Raw genomic sequence first — 19,964 nt, 5'->3', positions numbered from 1 at the left:
TTTTGCCGCTCTGACCCTGGACTATCTCTAGATGTCCCTCAGCCCTTTTGCTGACGGGCTGGGGTGAAATCAGGCTCCGATTAGGAATTGCTTCAACTGCATCTTATCAGTACCTCTAGGTCTAGGATTCGCATATTAGACCAAGCGAAGCATATTTTTACCAGTCAGAGACGAAAAACACTAGCACATATCATCACAAACACCTCTCAACCATCATGGGCGAGCCAAGATACGGCCGCATCCACCTCCGCCCCACGCCTTCAGGGCCCGAGTTCCTCCCAGTTCCACCCCCATACCCTCCTGGAAGAGGTGAATACTATTCCGATGATGATAGATATACTATGAAAGGAGAAAGGCCTCCTAGGCACATATCTATAACTCCCCAGACCCCTTCACCCCCACCAGTACGCCGCCAGCGAGCTGCTTCTGGTGACCCTCCAGTATACATTCAAACTATCCGCGAAGGCCGCCGCGTGGAAGAATCAGGAACCAGTACCAGTAAGGACCCTCGAGTTCCTTCTCCTCCTCGACCTAGTCGGCGGCGTCGTGTTAAGCCCGCAGAGGAGTACGACCCGGATGACACTATCGCTGCATACGTTAGGGTGCCGCCTCCCAAGTCACCGCCGCCGCTCGGGGGGCGGAAGAGATCTTCAACAAACCGCAAGTCTCGACCGATCACGCCAGAGGTGTCAAACCCAAGCAGCGATCAAGAGATGCTTTTTCCTCCCACCAACGTCCGGAATGTTTCCCCTCTCGGACTTCCTTCTACGCAGCTGCAACGTTCAAAGAGCGAGAGAATTCCCAACTCCTCTAGGCCGAGCCTGACTCCGGCTTACAGCGACTGGGCGAGACGATCCTGGTCTAACATATCCGGGTCGTCGTTTCTTGGCGACAAGGCGTATCAGTACCGACCACTTGAGGAGCAGTCCATCAGACTGATCAGGATCTCCCCGGAAAGAAAGACAATGATCAAGTGCGAAATCATCCACGTGTCACTTGAGGATCCTCCTCGATATATCGCCGTGTCGTACGCGTGGGGAGACCCAAGGGATACGCGTAGGATCGAGATCGAAGGGTGTCCTATCTCTGTCTCTGCTAGCCTTCATGGCGCCTTTCAAGCACTCCGCCAAAGGGTAGAGTCAGTACTGGTGTGGGTGGATGCCCTCTCTATTGACCAGCAGAATCGGGATGAGCGAGCTCAGCAGGTCCAGCTCATGCCAGACATCTACTCGAATGCCGAATCTGTGGCAATTTGGCTGGGCCCTGAGGAAGATGATAGCTCGAGCGCCGTGGATTTTCTTGGCCAAGTAGCTGCCCAGGCCAAATACCCAGACAAGGTCTCGCGCCTTTTGACAGCTGGAGCGAGAAACGGGGACCTCGCGGCCGTGGTATCTCTGTTCGAAAGAGATTACTGGAGACGACTGTGGGTTGTTCAAGAGGTCTTCAATGCACGAGAAATCTACGTCTATTGCGGAACTACCAAGCTCTCCTGGGACTCGTATCAACTGGCGTCAGATGCCTTCAGCGAGCACCGGGACGACATGGCCTTTCGAAATGACCAGATTGAAGGGAGGCGCGCCGTGATCTCACCGGATCAGTTTAGCTACGCTCAGGTTCTGATATACCAAGGTCCGGCTAGCCTTCCTGACCTCCGAGCCTACATGGAGGATGGAGAAGGAGCTCTGCTTGAGATTCTGCGAGCGTGTCGAAGAAAGCTTGCTTCGGATCCAAGAGACAAGCTCTTTGGACTTCTTGGCGTCTTGCCCGATGAGATACGCAACGAGTTCCGTGCCGACTATAACCTCCCAGTCAAGGATGTTTACACGGAGGTCGTTGACTATCTCCTCAAGACGACACAATGTCTGGACGTTATCTGTGAGGCCATACACTTTCCGGTACACACGAGCTCAGCAAACTTACCCTCATTCGTCCCGGACTGGTCGCATATCCCGCAAACGACGTCTTTGGCCTGCAAATTTGGCTTCTCTGCAGCAGGTTCCACCAAGGCTCGCTGCGCATTCCTCGATGAGCGGCTGAACAAGCTGGAAATATCAGCCATTCCACTCGATACAATAAAGAACAAAGGCATCGCAGTCGGCACACTCTGCAACTTGGGAGACTACCTCATGGCCTTTTTGCACTGGAGGGCTCTTCTTCTCGACAGTTTCAGACAAGAGGACGATGAATCTAGGCAGAGGGCGGAGGAGGATCTGGCCACAACCTTGTCACTCGGACAGATCCCATCGCCATACAACTGGCCGAGCGAGTGGCGAACAGCCTGCTACAGCATTTTTGCTAACCTGATCCACGAGCGACTGCCATATCTACCCCTGGATCGGACATTGTACGACTACCTCAACGTGGCAGTTGCGGTGCGGCCTGAGGCGAGGAGGGAGTATCTGCAGAGACATTTTGGTGATAGAATGATGGGGCGGTGCTTCTGTATCACACAGGAAAAGAGGGTAGGAATGGGTGCAGGGTTCATGCTCCCCGGGGACCAAGTTGTCGTGCCCTTGGGTTGTTCGACACCTATCTTATTGAGACCTGAAGGAACCCGTGGTGAATACCGCTTTGTGGGGGATGTGTATATTAGCGGGTACATGAATGGGAGGGCCGCTGAACAGTGGAAAGCAGGGAAGAGGAGTCTGAAGAAGTACGTACTTCATTGAACATGCTGAGGCCTTTTTAAGGCACTCCATCTTCATGGTTTCAGTTGGCTATATATTTAGATTTATTATATATTAAATAAAGATTGGCGGGCGGCAGCCAGAGTTTGGAAGCCCAGTGAATGAGGCGAAAGAGAACTAGCTGAGAGTGAGGTTTAATACATTTGGTAGACAATGGCGACACCATGGTAAATCAAAAAGTGAGACATATTAACAACCATTACATGGACTTAGTTTAGAACAGTAGAAACTAAGTCTTAGAAACGAAATCTGGTGCTGACTGCATCTAACGGCCTGTACCGGACTATCACGGAAAACGAGCTGTCCTCATGTGACGCTTGACCCTGGCATTCTCTCTGATCACAGAGGAAGAAACTGGCTGAGTAAGCAGAAGCGCCTTAGGCATCAATCTTGAGGGGACATGGTTTTTCGACACTAGCCTCGTGTCTCACTCTCCCGTCCTGCAACGGAGTCACCGTTAGTCACATCAACCCCCAGACCATATCTTACTATCGTTCTAGAATGATTTGCCTCGAATGTTCAAAGCACTTCAAAAACGAGGTTGGAGGTGTATCTCTTAAGGACCTCAGCAAGATATCCAAGAACGTTGATGTATGGTCCGAAGTCTCAGGCCAGTACGTGAGGGAGCAGGCCCAAAGGGGCTGTGAGATCTGTACTAGACTTTACACTGCGATAACCTCCTACCTTGGGCACACCGTCTGCCCCAGCACCGATGGCCATCAGCTGCAACATTACGACCCCAGGGAGTCTCTCACGATTTACAGTTGGCTTCGTTTTGAGGAGGCGGCTTCCTTTGAGCCTACGGGAATCAGATTCCTATTTCTACCTGAATTAAGCACCACATTCACTTACCTAGAATTTAATCCTTACCACCGTCACAAAGGTGAGTAAATATCCCAAGGAGGCTGAGGGAACAATGTTGTGAGAGTCACTAACCTGGGCCGTTTTTAGGAAACGATAGGCCCTTGCCGCATCCGATAGGGAACAATATTGACAGTGCTAGTCTCTTCCAGTTCTATCAAAATGCACTGTCCACTTGTATAAAGTCTCATGAAAACTGTCGAAAATCTTATGAAGAGGGCACAGATAGATGGCTTCCCAGTCGTCTGATTCAAATTGACCCATCCGAGGTCATTAGACTCATTGAACGAGACGAGTTGCAGGAACGTATCCAAAGCCGGAGAGTGGACTACTTCACCCTGAGCCATGTCTGGGGCACTGAAAAATTTCTCACATTGACTACCCAGAATATGACTCTTTTGAAGCGTGAGATACAGTTCACTGAGCTCCCTAAATGCTTCCAGGAGGCTATCGTGGCGGCCAGGCGATTGGGTGGTCAGTATCTCTGGATTGACTCGCTGTGGTAAGTTATCTTCGCACCCTTCCCGAAGTATCGCAGTCTGATAATCAGTTGCAAGTATTGTCCAAGACTCTCCTCAGGACTGGGTTATTGAGTCAGGACAAATGAACCGCGTGTATTCAAACGGGATATGCAACCTGGCAGCCAGCTTTCAATCGACATCCAATCGAGGCCTCTTCTGCAACCGAGATCCAACCAAGGGAGCCTCCTTTACAGTTGAATCCTTCTGGAATGACGGAGATGATGCCGAGAAGGTCGAATTGTGTCCGAACTTCGCCAGTCTGTTCACCGAGTTTGGCCCGCTCTACCGACGTGCGTGGGTGGCCCAAGAACAGGAACTTAGTCCTCGAACGATCCATATGGCACCTTTTCCAGTCTGGGAATGCAGAGAAACAATCTTGACTGAGCATTTCCCATCTGAAGAGGCATTGGGCAGGTATAGGTCCCTGTTTCTAACCAAAAAGATCACCCTTGGAAAAGGTGATTTGAATGAAGCGGGCCTGATGATGAACTGGAACAAGATGATATTCTTATACAGCAGGTGTGGTCTGACTAAGGATAGCGACAAGCTGATTGCTCTTTGTGGAGTTGCGAAAGCATTTTCGCAGTTCACTCAGAGTAAATACTTTGCTGGAATATGGGAAAATCATCTGCACTCTGGTCTATTATGGCGCCCTATCGAATCTGTCGGCAATATAACAATACAAGGGGAAACTTGGCGTTATAAAGAGTATATTGGTAAGCACTTATTTTCTTCCGTGTTACTCGCCGTAGACATCATGGCTGACTCGAGGTTCGCATTTCTTAGCCCCCTCCTGGACTTGGGCCTCAGTCAAAGGAGCAATCCTAGCCTGTATAGAAACTATAGATGCCCCCTTGGCTGATGTTCTGAACGTGGAAACTCAGCTGAGCAACGGAGATCCCTTCGGTCAACTTTGCGGTGGCCGCTTGACCTTGTTTGGAGTTCTGTTCAAGTTTCCTGGCATTAGAGAGATGGTTCTTAAATGGGAAAACTTTGCTCTCAAACCGTCCTACAGTGATGAGGGCCTTGCTTTCGACGACTGTGGCATCGACGACTATGGCTGTCTTGATTCCTGGTTTATGCCCGTCGCAATCGCCTCAGCTGTCAGTAGGAACCCGGAACTAAACATATGTGGCATCGTACTGCAGAAAGCTACGGAAACCTCTGAGACTGTGGCCTACACTCGCGTTGGGTACGCCGTTGTATCTGACGATGGTGACATTGCCGGCTCAGGGTGGTTAATTCGGGACTGGATCCCTCGACCGTGGAGCAAAGATTCCTACCGCACGATTGAAATTGTGTAGATAGTATTGTCATACTCGTGCGAGCTTCGAGTGATAATGAAAATGGATCCGCCCTTCTCAGTTTCCTCGGGGTCACCCATAGAATTGACCGCATTCAAGCTTACCAATTTGCTGTTCGAGGTCTGGACTCACAAGCGGCTGCTAATGCGGAGTTGCCACATTCTTTGCCACTATGTCTGATGGCCTCCTTTGGACACATCATTCACATCAACAAAGAGTGTTGTTTCAATGCGAAATGTTTCGCCCTGATCATCGTATTTCTCATTTGTGCTCTATAGGACTGAATGTATGAGGAGGCCTGAGGCCTTAAAGCCCGAAGTTGATAGAGACATGTTCCTTTCCCTACCTACTGCAAGACGAGAAGTCCCGATAAACTTATCCTTAATACCTATATGTAACTCTCTGGGCCAAGAACGAAAGACATACAGTCCCACTGAACACGAATGTAATATGTATCTTGAGAGGGCAGGCATCAAATCCATGCCCGATGTCAGCAGGGAGAGCATTGGCTGACTTGAGTATTTTCAAAGCCCGACGATAACACAACTCTAACACTTATTACTCATTCCTTCGATACCTAATCACAGTAATCAGACCTCTTTTCGTGAATCCTTTTCAGTGGAGAGATGAGCAGAGCGGACTACCGTGTCAGAAGAAATGTTTTGCTCGGAGAGAATATCTAGATGAAATCCCCGATGGCCTGAGAACATGATGCCTTCGGTTCGATCCGAGACCTCTTTTTGAAACCCTCCAGCTGCTCGATGGGCAAATATTCAACATCATCCCGTACGGGCTGAGGGGGGAGCCGGCAGAACCATAGGGCTTCGCCTGACTTACGTATCCGAATTGCAAACGACATGATGAGACTTGGACCGCGTTGGACTCGAATCTTTACCATGACGGCAAACACTTTCTTCGGCCCACTATGCTGGGTGGGAAACATGATCAAGCTTCGCTGGCTGTTCCACAAGCCTTGAGGATATGTAATAACGGAACCCTCCTTGACGCCCGTAAGAAAAGGCGAATTTGCATGTACTAAATAGCGCCATAAGTCCCACAGCGCACTGGTGGAGGCAGTAAAGAGGAGGCCATAATGGAGTCTTGGCATGGGAAGTTCTAGCTCTAAGTGAAATGGGTCCGGCCTCGCCCTCACGAGCACATTGCGAGGTGGGTCTGGGAGCCACGATTCGATAAAAACAGGACCTGGAGGAAACGGTATGCGCCTGAAGACCCCGAACTCGACAACGTAGCGGAGAGGAACGGCAGGTTGTCGGTAGGACCTGGGGTGATAAGCGTCCAGAAGGGCAAGCGAGTAGTTCCAAGCTGAAACGAGAGGAAGCTTGATGGAGAGACCAGCATTGGTGAGTGAGTATGGGGATATCTCTGGTGATTCAGAGTTCCTTGTGGGCTCGTAGTAACCACCAGAAAACTCGAAAGCCATCGGAGTAGGAGCTAGCATGCTGGTCCAAGTCTGGGGTACGGACCCGACCCAAGTCCAGCAGAAGATGGTATGGTCGGTAGATGTCCTCAAAATCTCTTCCTGCAGGCGGACAAAGGCATTCATTCCTTCGCCATATAACAGGGGCATATTGATGTCAAAGATTCCAAGCATGCAATATGCCATGTCTTCGACTCTCGTAGTAACCCGTCGTGATAGCCATGACATCTTCTGGGCGACGCTCGCATGTATGAGAGTGGATCGACCCGCAATGAAGTCGACGTTGATTTGCGTTATGGCTGCTATCACTTCCTCCAACGACTCCGACCTGTTGCCGATCTTCTGCCAATTTTGATCATAGAAGACCACCTCCCGTGGCGCGAGAAGCTCTTGCAGGGTCCATCCCCGTGTGAACCATCGACTTTTGCGGAAGTCTATAAAGCGGTCCAGGCCACCGATGGGGACGGGCGGAACATCAGCCAGAAAGGCGTAGCATACCTCGGCATCGCGATACCAGGCGAACATGGAGTTGATAGCTTCTGAGAGTTCTGCCGAGCTTGTCTTATCGATGCAGTTGGTGTCCATCCAGAGATACTCCAGCAAATCCTTATCGGCCTGTCGACAAGCGCCGAGGATCTTGACGAAACCCGCCTTCTGGGAGGCAAGGTCGAGATCTTTCCAGTCTTGAAATGTGACCTCGCCCTGTCCCCAAGTGTGGGAGAGTATGGCGTACTTGGGGATCTGGTCTCCATAGAACTCCTCCAGCTCCATTGTCCGCACGTTGATGAGCCGCATGTCGACGCGATGATGAGTATCGGGGTTTGGCTCGTACTGCGCGTTTTGACGTCGTATTAGAGTCGCAGGAAGAGCCCAGAAGGTGGTTGATAGAAGTGTTGGCTGATGCCTTGGTGAAACTCGAATAATACGGCGCTAAGGTGCCTTTAGGCCGCAAGGCTTAGGTGGGGGAGTCTTGTGATTGATTCCAACGGCTCGGATGAATGGTAATCCCTTGCCGTTTTCTGCATGCCTGAGTGGCGCAAGGTTATTGGAAATCCAGAGCCTGATTTGAGAGCCTGATCGTTGAAGGCGGCTGAAGGCGGCCACACCAACTCTCTTGGCAACTCCCGAAGCCGAGATAGGAGCTGGTCATGACGGATGTATTGCCTGTGGGCATTGTCATACTTATATAGGCCTCGAGGGATAATAATAAGAGATGATTTCTCTATGGTTTAATGGATCAATGATATTTAATAGAAATTTGAGCGAACCCAGCCGCATGGATGTCCTGTGTCATTTGGGCAGTGAAGGGGTAGTCGTCTGGCTCAAACCATCCACCGATAGACCGACGCTCCTTTTGAACTCGCTTAGCCATTCGACGTTATCAACAGGGGTTTGGTTCCAAGGATCATCGCTTCGCTATGTCAGCCCAACTCAATGTTTCCAAACCAGAGGCATAGAGGACTTACTCGTCATAAAGAATCCAGCGCGCTTGGTACTTTAGTTCCTCGTCACTCGGTACATGGCTGTTCGGGTTGTTGGGCGACATGCAACTAACCACAAAGCGGGACAATTCCCTTGTCAGCCGACGGTAGCTGTTGTTGTCGTTGAGGAAGAAAGGGGTGACGGATATCGAGTTGATGCTCGGGTTGAGATGAGAGGAATTGAATGTTGACTCGCTCATGGTGGGAGCCCAGCGGCTAGGAAACGGCTCAACAAAAGGCTGCATGGAAGGTTGGGCAGTCTCCAGGGCCGGGGTCCAGAGCAGGCTCGCTGGTAGCTGAGAAGTTTCGGACTGTTCCAAGCTTGCCACCAGGTTAGGTAGTTCACTTGGTAGGAATATTCCAAAGGGACCCTGCTGAGGATCTATCGGATAAGCTTGTCCCATGAAAGAGTCGAGGTGGGCCATGTCTAGCGGATGAGGGCATTCATCTGTCATTTCCCTCTCGGAGTAGAACCGCCCTCGTTCTCTCAAAGGCCCCAGCCATTCTGTAGAATCCCAGATTAGTCTCACCAGGAATTCCGTAAAGCGCTTAGATGGGTTTGGAGAAGGAGTTTCGAGACGACTGATGGCATGGCACGCTTCCTGCTGGAGGTCATGGTCAGAGAGCTGCAGTCCCAAGATGATGTGCATGCCGATATACCGGCAGAGCGACCCTTCTAATTCACAGCCCTCAAAGATATTCCTCTTCCCATTAATCTTCAGCGGGCTCATGCGAGATTTGGTAAGTTGATTCATGGGTTGGATGCGTGCCTGTTCGGTGACGTCGTGATTCGCCATCAAAAGGTCGCGCAGCCATGACGGAGCGGAGCATGGGTGGTCTTCCGAGATGGCTTCGGCTCCAAAAATAATTGAGCAAGCCTCGTATTGCATTTTCTCGTCAGATAGATCCTCGGCGTGAGTATCATGGTAGTCTCGCATGTAATACTCCCACTCCAGCTTGATTAGTTCGTAAGCACTGCTTGGCGTGTCTGCGGGACCGGCCAGAGCCGAGAAAGGCAGAGGAGAGTTTTTCTCGTAATGGATGAGATCTATATTGGAATTAGCTATAACACGAGAAGTTATGATATAGAGCTCACATGGAGGTATGGCATTATCGAGCATCTCAATGACCGAAGGCTCGAACCCCCAGTCACCCGTCCAGTCTGCCATAGTACGGCCGTCCTTGAAATGTGAGGCCAAGTGATCAGTCCTGCTACTCCACGACTCCATCTCAATGCCACAGAATCCACAACGGGAGCGAATGTCCTTAATCGCGGTTCTCCATGTCTCCATAGGCCACTTGACGTACTTGGCGCCATGCACCAACTTGAGATGTTGTCGGAGATGGTCCTTCCGGTAAAACGTCCTCTCCTCAAATGGTCGCTCTATGCAGGCAGTATTATTGTGCTTTTTTAAGTGAGCCTGATCCGGGTTGGCATCACCACAGTAGACGCAGAGCACGCCCTCGTCGGGGTGTGTCTCTACCGATCCTTTAGGGGAGCAAACCCACGCCTCCAGCGATAGATGAAGCGACTTCTCATGGCGCTCCCAGTCGTACTTGGTCTTGAATGATTCAGTGCAAAATGTGCACTGGAAACGGCCGGATACCTGGGACCGGTTTAACCAATTTCCCCTCTGTCGCCGATGTGCCGTGCCACGCCTCCTACGGTTCGTGCTGCGCTTCAAGTACTCCAGAGAAGTATGAGACGCGTGGGAGGAGGCCGATAGCTGCGATCCAGAGCCCCTGCTGGAGCAGGACGTCCCTGCGCTGCTGACAGACGATGCAGTCCCGGCCGAACTCCTCGACCACTCAGATGTACGTGGTCGTGCCGGAGAAAAAGCCGAAGGTGATCCAACGGCTGCCGCGACGGCCCGGGAGATGTCAGACACGGCTGCCGCCTCATGCTGGGGTGGTGAGTTCTCCCAGCGCTGCAAAGGGTCCATGTGCTCCATTGGAACGGGTGTCGGACGCCTCGGCGGGATGTTCATTACACCTTGGCTGCTGGATGAGGGTTCGACCCAGTTGCGGATATCGAGCGACACTGGTCGCAAGGCTCGGAACTTGTAGCGTCGTCGAAAATTGCCCAACCAGTTAGTGATTTGCTGCCCGGAAAGACCGGTCTGACTCTGAAGCATCTCGACGTCCTTGGGGGACGGATATGGGTGGCTTTCGTGATCCGAAAACCAATTGCGAAGGGTCCTCACGGACCTGGAGGAAAAACGAGTCCCAATCTTGGGAGGGGTGCTCGGCATAAATTGGGGCAGAGAAGGGCTCGGAACCTCGCCACTACGTCCACTACCATTGTCAAGCCCATCCGGGGACGCTGACACCCCACTGGCACTTGTTGCAGCACTCTGACTCTGGTGTCCTGGATTCTGAGGTTGTCGAGAGCCATCGTTCTGAGTGTATGGTTGTTGCAATGGATACGTTGCTGCGTGCTGCATGTCGATGGAGGGCGTTGCCGGCTGGCTTAAGTCGGAGCTGGGAATAGACTTCTGGGAGCCTTCCCGCTCAGGATGATCCATCATGATTAAGATGCATTTCAACAGTCGTCTTTAATTTGGCGCCCCGGCGTTGATCATGGATCCGTTGTCGCATGGGAAGATGTTCAAGATGCATAAAGCAAGATGTGGTGGGCGGAATGAGGAAAACTTACCCGATCTCGGAGATAGAACACTCTCCAATCAACGTCGCCTAATTAGTACTCTATCCACCCGTATCTGCGCCCTATTTTGACGTCGTGCGTCCATGACGAAGCTAGTAACGCCCTGTGACCTTCGGCGATACCCAGAATCGACATTATTGGTGGCCATCCCCCTTCTCCCCGCAAACCAAAATGAATCAGCTTGTACCGCAAATGCCAAAGTTCACACAGTTCTGCCGTTGACAAGAGCAGTATTTAAAACCAGCAAGAATGCCCATTCAATCAACAGTTTAACGTTCCTTGCTACCCCTCGCAATAAAGACTTCTCCAATCTGCCTCTATCCTAATGACTTCTTTCGCTATTACGATCGCCTTCTCGGTCCTTTTCCTTCTTCTCATCAAATATTTTGTTCTAGATCCCCTTGTTTTTAGCCCCCTCAGTCGCGTGCCGGGCCCGACAGCCTTCGCCCTCACCAAGTGGCGACTTGGCTACGAGGACTGGAGAGGAACTCGCACGCCTACAATTCAACAACTGCACTCGAAATACGGCCCGGCGGTCCGCATAGGCCCGAATGAGGTTTCATTCAACAGCTTGACTGCGCTAAAGACAGTCTACGGCCCCGGGAGCCGATACGGCAGGACCGCCTTTTATCGCATGTTTGATGTGTACGGCGAGCAGAACTTGTTTTCCTTTCACTCGGTGGAAGAGCATGGCAGCCGAAAAAAGCTCTTATCTCACGCCTACGCAAAATCTACTGTACTCAAGGCACCGACAACGCAGTTGATCGAGGAGAAGACGCGAGAGTACATGGACCTCATCGGTAGTGAGCCAAACCATATTAGCGATGTGTTCCATACACTGCACTACTACTCTCTCGACAATATCACCTCTTTTATTTACGGAAAACACGGGTCAACATCTGCCCTGCGGGGATCAGGGACGGACCGAGCTCTGATATCCGACATCATGCATCCCTCTCGCCGCAAGTTGTCCTGGTGTTTGGTACATATGCCGTCCATCACGAAATGGATGTACGCTCGTACGGGGTTCATGCGCCAACTGGTGAAACCAATTCTTCCAATGCAGCTGCCAACTACGTATAGCGGCATTCGGAAGTTCGCATTGCAGGCATTCGAGAATTTCCAGTCGGACCATCAGAAGACGAACGGTAAAATACCCTTAAGTCGTTTCCCCTCCTATCCAATCAGACATGCAATTCTGCACATTCGTACCAGAGACTAACAGAATGGTGCCGTGCAGGAAAAGAAAGATCCATCCTGGCCCATCTCTGGCAGCACCATCAAACGCAAAAGACCAATGGGTTGAATGATATGCAGGCGGCATCCGAGTGCGCAGATCATTTTCTTGCTGGAATTGACACCACCAGTGATACCCTCATGTTTCTCATCTGGTCACTCTCCTTGCCTGAGAATCGACGATTTCAGGATAAATTGAGAGATGAGCTACTCGGACTCCCTGCAGAGGCACTGAACCAGCATGGCTATCCCAGAGCTGATGAAAGTGATCGATGCACGTACCTCCACGCCATTATCAAGGAGACACTGAGACTCTATGCGCCGCTGCCAAGTTCCGAGCCACGCTCAGTTAGCGCTGAATCCGTGGTTGACGGCTATCTTATCCCCGCCGACACCGTTGTTAGCATCTCACCATGGATTCTGCATCGCAATCCACAAGTTTTCAAAGACCCTTTGGAATTTGACCCCGAGCGCTGGCTTGGGCCTGATGTTACTGAGCTAAACCGTTGGTTTTGGGCCTTTTCAAGTGGCGGTCGCATGTGCATTGGCATGCAGTAAGCAGATTCTTTCCCATGTCATCCTTAGTTGACCTTCTCTCTGACTGCTGGTAGTTTGGCCATGGCCGAAATGACGACGCTCATTGCCGCCCTCTACAGAGAGTATCAGACATCGATTGCTCCGGGATTTGAGAATACTACACCCGGCATCACCGCTCGGGTTGAGGTTTTCTACGATGACCGCTTCCCTAAGCTACAGGTAAATTCGAGTTTATTCGCTTCGCAACTGATTCTGATTCATCTTGCTAGGAGAATACTTGCTTGATCAAGTTCGATAGATTACGGAAGTGAGAAAGGAGGCCTAGGCTGAGGTAGGTGCCAGCGCAGCGTCATCAGGAGAGCCGGGATCACATACATACACACCCACACACATTGAATTGGCGTTTCCCGAAAAGTTACCAGATCCCATGCCCCAGTGCTTGCTCAGTTTACTTGATCTCGCTTCCATGTCAAATTACCTTAAGCACTTGCTCTGGCTGTATATTGCACAATGCTAAGACTCTTATGAATGCAAGAATGGGCTTCCACCTACTGGTCGTTGAGCAGGGAGCGCCAAAACACTATCACTAAATAGGTGCCTTTAAACACCGCTGTCAGAGTAGTAAATATCTTTGAGCTGCTTCTGCCGCTTCCATAAACTCAGGAACCCATTGTGAAAGAACCTTCAGAGGGTTTAACCGTCTTAAGTTCAGAAAGACTACAATGCTATTCTCCTTGTCCTTCATTCCTTCGTGCTGCCTTGTCCAGCAACTGGGCACCCTTGGAAAAGACTATCTAAGCTGGGAACATAATCAAATTCTCGCCCGAGCGAGCCGGTCGTCACTATAGAAATAAAATCTCAACATTCACCCAAGCAAGAGCTTCGACATTATGGGTCGATATTAAGTATTTCTTAATTCGTCTATGTCTATTTAGATTTTCTTTTTGGCTACTTACAGTCCGAGGAAGCTGCTGAGGTAGTCGGCCTTTCCGACGGGGACTCCCTTGGCTCGGAGGATTGAGTAGCCAGTGACGAGGTGGAAGAAGAAGTTGGTCTGGCCGTGGGTGAGGACGGCGTGCTTGACTGTGACTTGGTGGGTCTTGCCAGCCCAGGGACTGTCTTGTGTTAGTATAGACCCAAGCAATGAGGTTAATGATACTTACAGATCAATCAGAGCCTCCTCTCGAGAGTTCACATCCTCAGGCTTGACGGCCTTCACCAGCTCCAGAGTCTTCTGCACTCGTGTGCGGAGCTCAGCAACGGTCTTCTCAGTGTTCTCAAGCAGCGTGGGCTCAACGCCAGTCAGACGACCAACGGTGATCTGGACAACCTTGCTGGTGTTCTGGACTTGGAAGCTCAGAGGGAGCTGATCCTCGACGAGGCGGGCCTCGAGGAACTCATCGACGTTGATTCCCTTCTCCTTGGCGTACTCCTGAGCCTTGGCGAGGACGTGGTCATAGGTAGTAAGACCCTTGATAAAGGTAGGGATGATGAGATCGTAGAGAGATGTGCCAGCCATTGTGACGGAGGTTATGTGTTTTGGTGAGTTGTTGGGTTGTGAAGGCTGAGGAGTCGGTTATTGATTGTTGTATGAGGAGTTGAGAGGTATGCAAAGATGCAACTTATATATCTCACTCTAAGTCAGTTATGCCCCATACATATGAGATAATTCCTATCCATAATTACTAATTCTCTTGATTGTGTAATCGTGGCTTTGGATCTCGTAGCCGACGAGCCGATGCCGGACGATAGCGGTGAGCCTAATTCGGAGTCGGAAAGAGAGCGAATAAACGAAAATTACAGTTGCAATTGCTGCGGGATATGACGAATACCCCGTATTTTCCCTTATTCAGTGCCGAGGTGAGGCATGTCGTGATCATGTCGTGATGTGGGGTTGACACAGATGTCATCACGCCATCCGCAGGTACGTGGTGTAATGATGCCCCTGGAGTTTTGTGTTTCTAAAATTTTCTCCGATTTATCAGATTGATTCCTAATCAAGAGTGGGATTTCCTAAAGAATACCCATTTTTCGATAAGTATCCCCACAGGATATTGTCATGTAGTGCTAAAGTCGTCATATTTGCCAAGATAGATGTCCTTCAACCTAATCTCATAGATCCGACAATATGATAAGCTGGTTGCGAATTGATAGATGGAATGATGACATATGATATCCGCCCTTAGTCTAATATATTAGGGACACCTCTTATCTGTTTCAAGACTGTTGTCGCGTTTCATTAAGACGATGTGTTTGGCCCAGCAAGGACCATCCAGATTCGTTGCTTGGCTACGAGGTACATCCAAGACGCATTATTAGACGAAATAGTTGTCAAAGACTGAGGCCAAGCTGTGGAAGAGGCCATGACGGAATCGATACAAGAAGCTCCGAGGCATTTCACTAAGGTCAAGGTATAGTTGCTTTCAATCTTACCTACCTTGGCGATCAAGATCACAGTGAGCTCAAACTATGGTTGAGACACTGCTAGACGTGATACATTCTGCCTAAACCACCTAACCGTACATCGGCCTTATCCTCGTCTTCGCCCCCGCCTCGCGTTTCGCTCTCGCCTTCGCCTACTCACTATAAACCAGCACGGCCGGCTTATCCCCGTTGGAAAACCCCATCGTCAAATAAACGGCACAGCAGCCTCAGGAATGCTCAAGTGCGCGATAAGTAAGCAAGGCACGAGGGCTAGAGACAACCTGGCCCTCGCCTGCCCATTGGTGGCAACGATGGTCAATTCAATCACCAATATGATGAAGCGGTTTTCCATCTTGGCATCTTGGCATCTTGGCATCGGCCATAACGTCGGCCGCATCGAACCTTGGTAGATGCCCCTTGACTGTTTGAACCCGTTCCTGTCGAACACGTAGGCAAACGTAAGACATCGTCGATAGCCATGGTATTCATATTGACCATCTTCTTTGTTATTGTGGCTGATAGCTTCTTTTGGAGGCGTCACCAAGTTCACAAAGTGGCATTGACAGTCTAATTTGCAAACGCTAGACAGGTTGCTACAAATGACCTTTCTCTTGATGAGTTTATGGACGCCCTTTGTGAGGAGCCTATGTTTTAGCTGTACACTACCACGTTGTTGACGAGCCCGGTGCTGCTGAGCCAGCATTTGCGTTCTCCTTTTGGATACCAGTGCGAGGAGAAACCCCTGTCTCGGTTAAACAGACGCCGCAGCAGTCGACTAGGGCTTACGTAGTATCGGAACGTCTCTCACCAGTCGTGCCGCAACCGGGCCGTCGCGGGCCGGGCCTGGCAGCGGCTCATCGCTCCAATCGTGGACGCTCTAGGTCGATCCTAAAGAGCTTCCCGCATTGTTTAAACCACTGCCCAGTCTTCGGTATGTATGCGGTATGTACTCATGACCTGAGGAGAAAAGAGACCATTTACCAATGAAGAGATAATCGTCATGGGGGATCTTGGCATTGCGTCGATGCCTGACGATCATGGGGGCGGTGGTGCTGAAAGGGGAAGGCGGCTTTGAAAGGTAACATTAATCATAACTAATAGTGAGGTAACAAAAAACGTAAGGTTGCCTGCCGTGATGGAGAGTGAGTCCTGTCTCATTTGTGGAAATTGAGAACTATGCGGGGAATCTTGGTGGATTGTGTAGAGATGGGAAGATTAAGTTGTGGGGGAGTGTGGAGGATGCAGAACCATAGATGCTTAGCCAAGCGAGGCCAAGACAAGAGTAAGCTTAGGAAGAAAGAGAGGATAACGAGAAAACAACTCGAGGGAGAGAAGGAGGAAGTAAAGCGAAAACAAGATCAGACAAGAAAATAACACTATAAAAGAGCTCCGAGTTCTCTCTTGACTTGTCTCTCACTAACCCACCAGCAAGCAATAGCAGGCATCAGCAAGCTATTATACCTCGTCTCTGTATTCAGCATCCCAACCACAAATCACCTATTTTAAGTCTTCAATCAACATGAAGTTTACTCTTGTCACCATCCTCGCCACCTTGGCTGTCACTGGTACGGCTCTGCCTACTGAGGCAGACTTTAGTGCAGGCAAGTTCTCTCTTCGAACATCACAAAAGAAGGCGGTATCACTAACGGGAAATAGCCCTCTCCTCAGCTGAAACACGTCTTCAGGCCTGCGACAGAAAGTGCTATGAGCAGTGCTACCTGGACTGGTGCATCACCCCCGACCCATTTGGCAACCTTAGCTGCATTCTTGCCTGCCAGGATATTTGCGGCTGCATTTAAAGATGCTGTGTCTGGGGAACCGATCACACGTGAGGCGCATGTGTGGCATCATGGGAGTGTCTGAGGCACTGATGGTTCGAGACAAGGACCAGCCTCGGATGGTTAACACCAGGGGGCCATGGCCCATAGTGAAGCGGGGGAGCAGAGGCTGGATATGTAAAGTCTCTCGTTTAGGCAGATAGTCATTCCTTCTCCATAAACTTGAAACTCCTTTCTGCCGTGCTCACTGCTATGCCATTCCATGGCACGGGCCGTGTATTGTCCTTCTGTGCTCAAGCCATGTATATCATCTCACTTTGATATGAACACAGTGGGCTGTTGATATATCTCCTTGCTGGTCCATGCAATAAACAAAAGACATGCTGTTGACCGTTATGCTTAATGTAATCTATCAGTAGGTGCCTTTGATAAGATATTTTCGGCCATATCTGCCCTCCTCAAGATCTGCATAGATGACGGTGTGATTCATCATGGAGCTACGTAAACTGAATCGAGAGTCGCTTTCGAAGTTATTGAAGAGAGTAACTTGGGAATGTCGGTTGAACAGATTAAGAAAATATTAAGGTAGCTATCTACACAAATGTGTTCGCTTGGCTAGGAATACAGGGAATCAACATATCAACCCTTTCAAGGTCCACCCCGACTATGTCGCCGATCATTTGTATGAGCAGTCACATCTAATTCCTCAAGAGGAACATCAGATGGACCTGTCCCGAAAGACTCTGTCTCCATGATGCACTCCTGCGAACTGTGTCTCCGAGTAGTTATCCTTGACTCATACACTGCCTCCTCGCCCCCCTTCCTGTCAATAGTGATCACCCTGGCCGAGGCTTCTTGTCGATTCCTGGACTGTGTCTTGCCATTGGCCCCAGTATAGGATGATGATCCGCCGTTTCCTGACTTGAGTTTGGACGCCAGCAAATCGATGCTTCATGACGGTCAGTTCATGGACAAGTTGAAGATGAGATAAATACTTACTATAAGACGACAGGAAAGAGACAGAGGAGGGCGTAGGCGAATCGATCAAGCTGGCTTCCAATGTTGCTGACCTGCTGTCCTGGAGTCTTGATGGCATGGGTAACCGTTCGGAAAACACCCTGGACTGCAAGAAGAGCCACTCGAATTTCTGTGCTTCGGGCCAAATATCTGAAGAGACCAACTCGCAGCGCGGCTTGAAGAGATGCACGCTCAGCGGCAACCAGAGTCGTGATGAGGAAATAGGCGCTGATGCACTCAAGAATTGCGATGGAGCCAAAGTATCCGATGTGGACGTAGTTGACGGTGACGAGATGACTCGCGTTGCCGTGCAGGATGTACTGCACCCTGAAGACGATGATGACAACACGGACCACGACGATGACTCCGATGAAGCTCCAGAATAATCCTTGGAATACTCGCCGACGGCTTCCTGTTAGAAGCTGCTGAAGGATCATGTAGCTGTACCCAAGCAATCCCACTTCTTGAATCTGATGACGTGAAATGGTTAGTTCAGAATGTCTCGTCCAACTGTCGACACCAATGCTCATACCGGCCAGAGGATATCCCCAAGAGTCGAGGTCACGGCTGTGGGAATGGGTGGGTGGTTCCCATAGTTGGCGTAGTAACAGAGGCCGTTTGCGATGGCTCCAGCTGCAGATGTGATGATGGGCACAAGAGCTAGAGGGGTGAACCTCGTAATACCACAAACGAGAAAGCCAAAGAAGACATTTCCCATGCAGACAGTGAAGAGGATCGACCAGCTGAGTTCAAAGAACTCGGGTACTGCTGTGGTTGTCGACATTTTTCGCTGGCCGTTCCGAGCTGCAAAGGAATGAAGCGAGCCGCTCAAGCCAAGACAGTGGGCGGACCCGTCAAATACAAGTATCTGTGCCCCAGACGTTGGCCTTCTCCTTCAGGGGCATCCTGAGCTGTGTCGGTAGTTCACCCAATTATCTAACGCTCTAGACTCTTTGAATGCACAAGGTTCGACGGGGAAGTTCCGATGTGGGCCAAAACAGGCTCCCTCTCTGACGCCGGCTCCAGGAACCTTGGCCTGGGGAAAGGATGCGGGTGTGGAGGGGAGGCTATTTCGATTGCCGACTCAGCTCTGGACTGGACCCCTGGATCGAGGCTTGGCTATTGGTCGTGCCCCCTGTCGTAACCACCGTGGCTTTTTTGCTTGAGTCGTTTGCCGTGACGGTACGGGTTGGCCGATAAGCCACAGGAAATGACAAATCGAGCCATGCAGGTCATCAGGGTTTTTAAGTGCGATATGCATGGTTCTGTTGATAAGGCTGAATCGGATTCCTGTCAAGCTTCAAGTACGACGTGATCTTTGCTTTTTACGACCTGGGGATCAGTGGAGAGCCTGGGGAAAGCATGACGATGATCAGTGGAGAGGTCGGGGAAGGACTTGGGCCACCTGGGGTAAAAAACATGGACAACATTTGGCTGTGACTCGCACCACACGATTCCGGTGTTATTTTGGCCCCCAGAGACCGTCATCGGAGGTGGTCGAGTCCAGTCTAGCCTGCGGGACCGCAACCAACCCACTTCACGAGAGCATACGCGTATTGGACAGTGAATTATCACTGCCATGCTCTAGCGGTCGTTAGTTGGCGAGAACGGGCGCGATACGATGCCCTAGGCCAGCACTAGGCCCAATCTCGAACATTCGCCGGAAGGTTAACTGCTCATGTCACGGAAATTCGTCTGCGACTGACTCAGGGCCGATCTGAGACAGATCTCTGCCGCAGAATAGCCGTTTCTCTGCATCTACCATCAAGAAGGCTATTGTCACGCGTCTCATAGGTGTTTAGACTTGCCCAAGGGGGATAGAGAACCGTCGGCGAACTGAACGGACGCAGCCCTCTTCGTCACCAGCGACATCAGAGCAACCAAGCGCGCTGCAGGCGTCGGACAGTGGCTTGCGCTAGCTGTTGCGCCAAAGACTTGTCCCTGTCTCGAAAGAGCCGCTCTTTGCGCTCCTGGCACTCAAAGAGGAGCTTGAACCCGTCAGCTGAACCTGACAA

General features: G+C 50.7%; 6 protein-coding genes across 6 annotated transcripts; 3 read left to right on the top strand and 3 right to left on the bottom strand.

The window, feature by feature from the left end:
• Positions 1 to 215: 215 nt before the first annotated feature.
• On the top strand, positions 216 to 5,373 carry MRS44_016559 (uncharacterized protein; the record flags this gene model as incomplete). Its single annotated transcript, XM_065618073.1, has 5 exons — positions 216 to 2,653; positions 3,188 to 3,570; positions 3,774 to 4,050; positions 4,106 to 4,359; positions 4,916 to 5,373. 5 exons carry the CDS (start codon positions 216 to 218, stop codon positions 5,371 to 5,373), a joined length of 3,810 nt encoding a protein of 1,269 aa, XP_065474145.1.
• Positions 5,374 to 6,052: 679 nt separating this feature from the next.
• On the bottom strand, positions 6,053 to 10,820 carry MRS44_016558 (uncharacterized protein; the record flags this gene model as incomplete). The annotated part of the gene is made up of 3 exons (XM_065618072.1): positions 6,053 to 7,715; positions 8,278 to 9,340; positions 9,389 to 10,820. The coding sequence occupies 3 exons, from the start codon at positions 10,818 to 10,820 to the stop codon at positions 6,053 to 6,055; spliced, it is 4,158 nt and encodes a 1,385-aa protein (XP_065474144.1).
• Positions 10,821 to 11,282: 462 nt separating this feature from the next.
• MRS44_016557 (uncharacterized protein) lies at positions 11,283 to 13,055 on the top strand (the record flags this gene model as incomplete). The annotated part of the gene is made up of 4 exons (XM_065618071.1): positions 11,283 to 12,105; positions 12,198 to 12,747; positions 12,805 to 12,949; positions 13,029 to 13,055. The coding sequence occupies 4 exons, from the start codon at positions 11,283 to 11,285 to the stop codon at positions 13,053 to 13,055; spliced, it is 1,545 nt and encodes a 514-aa protein (XP_065474143.1).
• Positions 13,056 to 13,330: 275 nt separating this feature from the next.
• On the bottom strand, positions 13,331 to 14,249 carry MRS44_016556 (uncharacterized protein; the record flags this gene model as incomplete). Its single annotated transcript, XM_046284161.2, has 3 exons — positions 13,331 to 13,412; positions 13,687 to 13,845; positions 13,894 to 14,249. The coding sequence occupies 3 exons, from the start codon at positions 14,247 to 14,249 to the stop codon at positions 13,331 to 13,333; spliced, it is 597 nt and encodes a 198-aa protein (XP_046130860.2).
• A 2,424-nt stretch (positions 14,250 to 16,673) lies between these two features.
• On the top strand, positions 16,674 to 16,953 carry MRS44_016555 (uncharacterized protein; the record flags this gene model as incomplete). Its single annotated transcript, XM_065618070.1, has 2 exons — positions 16,674 to 16,790; positions 16,840 to 16,953. The coding sequence occupies 2 exons, from the start codon at positions 16,674 to 16,676 to the stop codon at positions 16,951 to 16,953; spliced, it is 231 nt and encodes a 76-aa protein (XP_065474142.1).
• A 627-nt stretch (positions 16,954 to 17,580) lies between these two features.
• MRS44_016554 (uncharacterized protein) lies at positions 17,581 to 18,733 on the bottom strand (the record flags this gene model as incomplete). The annotated part of the gene is made up of 3 exons (XM_046270148.2): positions 17,581 to 17,881; positions 17,932 to 18,419; positions 18,482 to 18,733. The coding sequence occupies 3 exons, from the start codon at positions 18,731 to 18,733 to the stop codon at positions 17,581 to 17,583; spliced, it is 1,041 nt and encodes a 346-aa protein (XP_046130862.1).
• Positions 18,734 to 19,964: the final 1,231 nt, after the last annotated feature.

The sequence above is a fragment of the Fusarium solani genome (assembly GCF_023522795.1).
Source record: "Fusarium solani strain SB1 chromosome Unknown bctg00000012, whole genome shotgun sequence".
Taxonomy (NCBI): domain Eukaryota; kingdom Fungi; phylum Ascomycota; class Sordariomycetes; order Hypocreales; family Nectriaceae; genus Fusarium; species Fusarium solani.
Note: the sequence above shows the minus strand (reverse complement) of the source record. Positions and strands in the feature narration are given on the sequence as shown.